Here is a 7,500-nt window from a genome sequence, read left to right as displayed (position 1 = left end):
GAATGGGTGATGGGTGACATGTTTTTGTTTGATTGTTTGTTTGTTTGTTTGTTTGTTTGTTTCTTCGTTCATTGACTCTGTTGATATTTTTTGTAGCTGAAATGTTGTAACAGCTTATTTATTTGGAGAGCGTGCGTGTTACCCCGTCGGTTCCTCTGGCGTTGGCGTTGCGTTTGCGATGTGACGTGACGTGACGTGACGTGACGTGACGCAAGGGAAACCCCCTCGACCTGCACACGCGCAAGCGGCGACCTCGTCTGCGGTCAGAGGCAGGACTGGACCCAGCGACACCCCCCTCAGTCCCAGAACAGAGAGAGAATGGAGTGATTTTTATTTTTGTAAATGTGTGTGTTTTTGCGTTAGGAATGGGGGGAGGGGGCTGAGTTCTTGGTGATGGGTTTGCTAGCATTTACTTAGAGCAGAGAGAGAGAGCAGAGAGCAGGCTTTTGAGAATGTGAAAGTATTTATTTATATGAAATGAGTTTGCAGAGTGACATACGCTCGCTATTATAAGAACAAACAAAATGAGCTGTTGTACAATTTGTAATGAATGCTAAAGCAAGAAGAGTTTTAAATAAAATGACTATGCCATTATTATGCCATGGTTTACTGACATTGTAAAAAAAAAACATTATTTTTTTAGCTGCTATACTTTGAGTTCTGTTCAGTTATCGTTTTTCTGTTTCTTTTTTTTTTGTTTTGTTTTTGGGATTTGAGATTTTGATATGTTGCACACAGCATGGAATGCCACTTTGGGTGATTGACAGGGGTCACTCTGTTGTTGACAAACATCTGGATCCCCACCCACCTCGTGGCCCTGTAGGGCTCTGTGCAGAACACACATCTGTTTGGAGTTTTATTACAGAAAAATAAACGAGCGTGGGGACAGGAAAACCAACACCCTGGTGCCGCGTCTTTCATTCCACCTGCTTCAGTTGGCACAGGTGCCAAGGCTGTGGGCCAATGGGCAGGAGAGAAGCACAGCACTCGGATGGCAAGCACTAAGGAGTGTAAATCTACACATATTCACATCGAACCATTTAGGCACAGGACGTTAGGGTTCCATACAGTACGTAATGTTTACTGAACTCACTGTCTTTTTAAAGTATATATTTTTGGCCTTTTTGCCTTTACTGTTACAGGACAGTGAAGAGAAGACAGGAAGCAAGTGGGAGAGAGAGATGGGGTGGGATCGGGATATGACCGCAGGCCGGATTCGAACCTGGTTCCCCATGGGCACTCGGACCCGTACATGGTATGGGCGCTGTAGCCTGCTGCACCACAGCACCCCCCTGAACTCACTGTCTTTAACAGTGATCACAAGTAGGCTTTTTTTGCATGCGGACCATGTTTCAAATTCAAGTTCCCACACAAACATATTAAACTGTAACCCGATATTAGCTATGACAGTGTAGTCAAACAAAAGCATTTGACACCTTTTCAAAACACTATTCCCGTTTCACAATTTACTCTACTGAAAATGAACTGAATCATTACTTCAAAACCAAGGTACACACCAATTATTTTTGTTCACTGATTATAGATCAACTAAAGAGACAATTGGCAGCTTGAGGTTGGGGCAAGTGTAAATTAGGGTTGGCTAATCACAACTAATAAGCTGCAAATTCAAAAGACAAATGAAACTGGTTTGAGTGATCACTTTCGATGGCAGAAACGTTTTTGCTGCCCATGTGCCACAGAAGCTCATTTCAGTATAATGACAGCTAACAGAACTAGGGCAGTAGGATTTGGGGAAAATATGTCATTGCGATTTTCCTGACAGATACTACGATTTGCGTTATGATTTTAGAGAGTCAATGGGTGGATCTCAAACATCTACAAGTGTAAATTAGGGAAAGAATTTAGGCACCCCTGAGATAAGTTCACTTTCTCTGCAGTTTGCATGTAACAATGGTCTGTTTATGATGCACCGCATCATCAGTAATTGACATCTCTTAAAAGTGATGCGTGAGTGAGTGGGACATCCAAATATTGTTAAGGCAGAGCATGATACTCCATCAGAAGGGGGGGTTCGTCCTGTTCCAACATGACTATGCACCAGTGCACGAAGCAAGGTCCATAAAGACAGGAAGGACAGAGTTTGGTGTGGATGAACTTCACTAGCCTGCACAGAGTTCTGACCTCAACCAGATAGAACACCTTTAGGATGAATGGGTGACCAAAAGTCTAATGGGGAGTGTCCTATTAGGGCATTTTGCAAAACACATGAACATACCTTTACAAATAATTGTGGAAACTACTATCTTTTCTTCTATATGTCAATATATATTTTAAAACACAGCTTCACAAGACCTGGTGCTAGGGCTCAGTTGTGTTCCTCAAGTGACTTAGCGAGTTGAAATGTGGTCAGTTCAAAGCTGTTTGTAACCGGGTAGAAAGAAGAAATAACAATATTCTAATAACTCTGTGCCAGTATATGTCACACAATCATTCTGATTGTTTCCCATGAAGCGGCAGGGTCCCAGCTTTCTAAAAGATCAAGCATCTGATTGTAGGTCAGAATAGGTGGGAACAGTGCCGTCTGAAACATTCACAGTGCAATGTCAGGGGGAATCTAGTTTAGGCTATGCCTAGAAATGGCATGAACCAGGTAAGTGGTAATCCATGTGTCAGTTTAGTCAATTAACAGTAAAAAGCATCGGACACCTTTTCAAAATACTATCAGTTGTGCTTATTGTCAGTGTCAGTTGTCAGTTTCAGGCTAGCTTACTGTACCGAAAATGAACCGAACTGTGACTTCAAAACCGAGGTAGCCTACACACCAAACCGTGATTTTTGTGTACCGTTACACCCCAAACAATCGCTACTTCCCTGTATAAAATTGGGGATCTTCTGGATCTTTACATCAGTTCAATGGATTAGCAGCCAGCAGTATGCAGTATGCAGTATGAATAGTACTGTAGGAGAAATAAGTGTCCAAACTATGCTCAGTGATCACTTCTTTTTAATTATGGCACATTTACATGACAGGACTTCCCCCTTTGTCCAGCGGTAGCTTATTTATTCAAATAAAGGTGAACTGATTAGGGTAGACGAAAGAGGCTGTGCAAAGCTTGAGGTTGGGGTAAGTGTCAAATAGAGTTGACTATATCACAACTAATAAACTAATTCAGAAGACTCCAAAACATCAGCACAATGATCATAGTGACAAATGAACCCAAAAGCGTAAGGACACAAGTGTTTTTTCTCCAGTCTGTGGCACGTGTACTGTAACCAGCATAGTTTCGGCTGGTAGGTAGGCCTATAGGTAGGCCTATAGGTATACGCGCAGACCTGTAGCTATCATTTTCCCTGAGGAAATCTGTAGCGTCTTTCAATGACTCTTCATTTCTTGAGCAAGTGAGAAGTCCATCATCCTCATTGAACAGCAGGTCTGCTGTTCTCATTTGTCCCTGATTCACAAACCTCTGGGTGTTTGGTACCATGTAGTCCAAGTCGAATGTGTGATGAAGCACCACAAGAAGGGCAGGCTTTGTGGCTTATAAGGACGAAAAAAAAAACATTTAGTCAACTGTGAAAATGTAAACATAACAAATAGTTATTCATCAATATAGGCCTACAGTATGTCCATTAGCTTAATCTGCATAATGCATCAGTTGAACATGTATCCCAATTAGAAAAGGACAGGGCAAGTGAGTTTTTTTTTTTTTTTTTGCATAGCCAGGACAATCAACCTACTTGGAGGAATCTCTCGAAGTGCAGCCTCGACATCAGTTCCAACTCGTGACACAATGGTGCAGAGGGCAACGACGACATCACAGTCCTGCACATCAATGGCTTCGACCACCCATGCTTCTCCCCCTTGGAGGATGTTTTTGATTGGTGCGAGATAATTCTTCGCAAATCCGTTGGCAATGAAAAGTACTCGAACCATCTTATCAGGCAGGAGAACACAGAAGTATTAGAATGGTCTTGCCCTGCTTTGAGAACATTTGGGCATTTACTTGCTACATGGACAAAATTGCTTTCCTTTAAAATCAGGTTAACGAATAAAGTAAACAAATGTTTCAGTTTACCCAACTAACCATTAGGCCTATTTACAGAGGCTCGAAAAATACATTGAAATAAACTGTGCACTTTGTGGGGTTCAACGAGAAACTCTTGTACACTTATTTTGGTTATGCCCTTATACTAAATAAGGCTACTGAAACTGCATGATATGGCTGATCTTTCCCTGAATTCTCCTTATGCTGACGAATGTGGTTTGGTTTTGGTTTGGTTTTTGGTTTAATTTAGTGTTAAGTGTAGTGTTTAGTGTTTAGTTTAGTGTAAACGGAGGGAGGGCTCAGCTCATTGTAAACACAAAAGTAAATAATTTAACCCACTTCTTCAACCCAATCCATTATCAACATTTCCATTAGCCTATTATGAACATATAGTGTATGTGATTTCCTGCTATTCTACCCAGTAATTTTGAGTTCCACATGATAAATGAGATGATTGAAGATGAAGATTGAATTTATGGTGATAGCCAGACTAAGGCTATTGAGGTGTCATTTTTTGATCATAAGTAGCCATATAATTAGGTGCCAATTAATAAAGAAAAAAGCAGTATAATGTACTCTGTCCAAGGACCAGCTTGTGAAATCAGAAGGAATAGATTAGTGAAGTGCACTTATTAAAATGCAATTATAGGCCCAATTTGGACATACTAGGAATGTTCCTGAAACTAAACTATTCAAAATGATTTCAGTGTACAACAAATTTCACAATAGACAATTGTATTTACTTTACTTGTATGTATGTGTGTGTGATATGTTCATATTAGTCATTACTGTAGGCCTACACATGATTTCCCTTTGAGGATGAAGTGGCCTAATCTGCCAAACAAGTGATGTGAACTGATGCTGATGCTGATCCTGTCATATTCAGGCGTTCTCAAAAACACACGAGACTCGGACTTTTTTTTTTTTGCAAAGGAAGTGGGTGAATATGCCCCGTTTGTAGATCGCAATTTACATTACAGCTAGGCGTGGGGTTGTATTCGTCTCTGTCATCGTGTCATGTCCAGCAAACGGCGCTATTTCTAAGCCATCACATAGAGCATCATCACATCATTCATCACTGTCTGTGAGTTCTGACTGTCACACCAAAAGGACATTAGAGTTGTCACCACGTCTGACATTATTAGGTGTAGGCCTATGCTCTGTACTCTGAACGCACCATGCACAGTGCTTCCAGAATCATAAAAGATCCCTCTGATTCATAAAATCATTGAATCATCATCATCATTCATAAAATATTCACTGCATTCTTTACATTAGTAATCATATGCATGTGATGTCATGTGACAAATAAACATCCTTATCTCACCCAAACCACCACTTTTTTCAGCTTCTCCCCTCTCCTCCCCCTCTACCCTTCAGCAATAAAACTCGTGAACACAACTAATCTGAAATTAATTCTTTATTTATATATTTTATGATTTTTCTTCATTCTTTTAAATTGTTGATGATGATTGAGCCACCTGTGACAAAACCACCAACATTGTTGTGTACCAATATGTATCTGTCTATTTATTTATGTATTTATTCGTTTATTTATTTATTTGAGGACACTTCTCATTCGGTCAGTCGTTTCCTCTTTCCCTGTTCCTCCAACAACGGTTTACTCGCTTTCTGTTTCTTTTCGCTGGCTCTGCCATCAGAGGTCCAGAGGCGTCCAAAGTTGCAAGGGTGTTTTTTCCACTCACAGGCGCTAGGGGAAGCGAGACCGCCACCATTCAACCCGAAAAAAAGACCTACAGTGACCATCATTAGGCTACTCCGAAGCTGTAAATTGGAAAAACTGCACAGTTAAGCTACTCTTTAATTTTGACCAAGTTTTGTATCCATAAATCCAAATTCCAAATAAACCACCTGACTTTAAAGCGCTCCCTATTAGGCTATATCTCTACTATCCTGCTGCAATAATGAGTCTTTCTTTTTTCTTTTCTTTTACTGTACAGCCTATGGTTAGAACACAAACACACACACACACACGCACGCACGCACGCACGCACGCAAGAGACTCTTTTAGGAATATAGCAGCACATGCAGGCTGCTGTCTCCTGATAGCGCTTACAGAATTGTGCAATAGGCTTTCCTGCGTTTTTCTTGCTTATACCGTTCGACTTTATTTTCGATAATAATTAGGCTAGAGCACTCAAATCAATCCAATTCCACACGGCACCTAACTAGCTCATCTTGAACTCGATAACTCAAAATAAATGACACGCTTACCTTTCATATGTCCCAGAACATAACTTGCTATATTGATCAGACAAATTGCGATAGTGTAAACAGAATTCGAGGCTAGTTGGTTTCAGTTTTGTTTTGATCTCTGCAGTCTTTACAGGAAACTGAGGGAGTGCTCGAGGCTCAATGTTAAAGGGACACTTCACCGATTTAGCTTTGTATCTTTAGAAAACCAGCATGTTTTTGAATGATCGTGCATCATTCCCTCAGTTTGCCTTGAGATGGGAGAAATACGGATTTCAATGTTGGACTTCCTGCTTTCAATGATGTAAAAAGTCCTATTCATGGGTTTCATTGAAATCCGTATTTCTCCCATCTCAAGGTGATATGAGATAGGCTATTATTATGTGTGTGTGTGTGTGTGTGTGTGTGTGTGTGTGTGTGTGTGTGTGTGTGTGTGTGTGTGTGTGTGTGTGTGTGTGTGTGTGTGTGTTGTGTTTGTTATGTTCATATTAGTAATTACTGCTGTAACATTTCCCTTTGAGGATGAAGTAGCCTATAATCTGCCAAACAAGTGCAGGAATGATGCTGACCTTGTCAAATTCAGGCTTTCTCTTTTTTTTTTTTTTTTTTGCAAATAAGCAAGTGGGTGAATAGGTCCCGTTTGTTTAAGATCGCTTTAGTTTAGATTAACATGAGTGAGGTTGTATCGTGTCATGTCCAGCAATCGGCGCTATTGTAATAGAGATTGAGGCCCACCCTGAGCTTTCAAAGATACACTTGCAGTTGGGGTATGACGTCACGTGCAAGGAAGTAGACGTGGCATAAAGACGTCGGTAGGCAGTCAGTCACCGGTGAGCATAAATTCTTTACACATTGACAACAGTGTAGAGGAAAGGGAAATAAGCCAATTGAAAAGACTGTAATTTCTGTAAAGTGTACTGTTGTCCCCAAGAAATGGCCTCGGCGAATAACGGCTCGGTTGGTAAATGGGAAGTAGTGAAGAAAACTAAGAAGCAGGGCAGTACGGGAGGCAAGAATCAACCTGACAAGAAAACTGGAGGAAGAAAAGCACTTAGCGAATCCAACCTACCCAGGGTTCTTGATCCATCTGGTAAGTGACATATCGGAAGATCTAACATTCAACATCCCTCCAGCCTTGTCCAATTTTGCGGTCAAACACAACTATTTTGACCAGACATTGCCAAATGAGTCACGGTATTACCTCAGTAACTTTAGATAAATAACGTTAAATATTCCCTTTGCGTAAATTATGTTACTGCTGGGAGAGTAACGTTAGCTG

General features: G+C 40.8%; 2 protein-coding genes and 1 long non-coding RNA gene across 6 annotated transcripts in view; 2 read left to right on the top strand and 1 right to left on the bottom strand.

Annotated features, from left to right (window-relative positions):
* Positions 1 to 898, top strand: part of mapre3b (microtubule-associated protein, RP/EB family, member 3b) — a 23,936-nt gene extending 23,038 nt beyond the window's left edge. For all 4 annotated transcript variants that reach the window (XM_062550531.1, XM_062550528.1, XM_062550529.1 and 1 more), the window contains one exon: positions 1 to 898. This exon is cut by the window's left edge and continues 850 nt beyond it. The gene's annotated coding sequence lies outside the window, so the exon portion shown is untranslated.
* A 2,050-nt stretch (positions 899 to 2,948) lies between these two features.
* On the bottom strand, positions 2,949 to 6,368 carry LOC134097608 (uncharacterized). Its single transcript, XR_009940929.1, has 3 exons — positions 6,243 to 6,368; positions 3,700 to 3,895; positions 2,949 to 3,499 (listed from the first exon to the last, which is right to left on the bottom strand). It is a non-coding gene; the product is annotated as an uncharacterized LOC134097608 (long non-coding RNA).
* A 645-nt stretch (positions 6,369 to 7,013) lies between these two features.
* tmem214 (transmembrane protein 214) overlaps positions 7,014 to 7,500 on the top strand; it is a 14,191-nt gene continuing 13,704 nt past the window's right edge. The window contains exon 1 of the mRNA XM_062550113.1: positions 7,014 to 7,311. Within this exon, the coding sequence (XP_062406097.1) occupies positions 7,155 to 7,311 (157 nt within the window). The 5' untranslated portion in view covers positions 7,014 to 7,154. The remainder of the gene's footprint in view (positions 7,312 to 7,500) is intronic.

Source organism: Sardina pilchardus, chromosome 12, assembly GCF_963854185.1.
Source record: "Sardina pilchardus chromosome 12, fSarPil1.1, whole genome shotgun sequence".
Classification (NCBI taxonomy): Eukaryota; Metazoa; Chordata; class Actinopteri; order Clupeiformes; family Clupeidae; genus Sardina; species Sardina pilchardus.
Note: the sequence above shows the minus strand (reverse complement) of the source record. Positions and strands in the feature narration are given on the sequence as shown.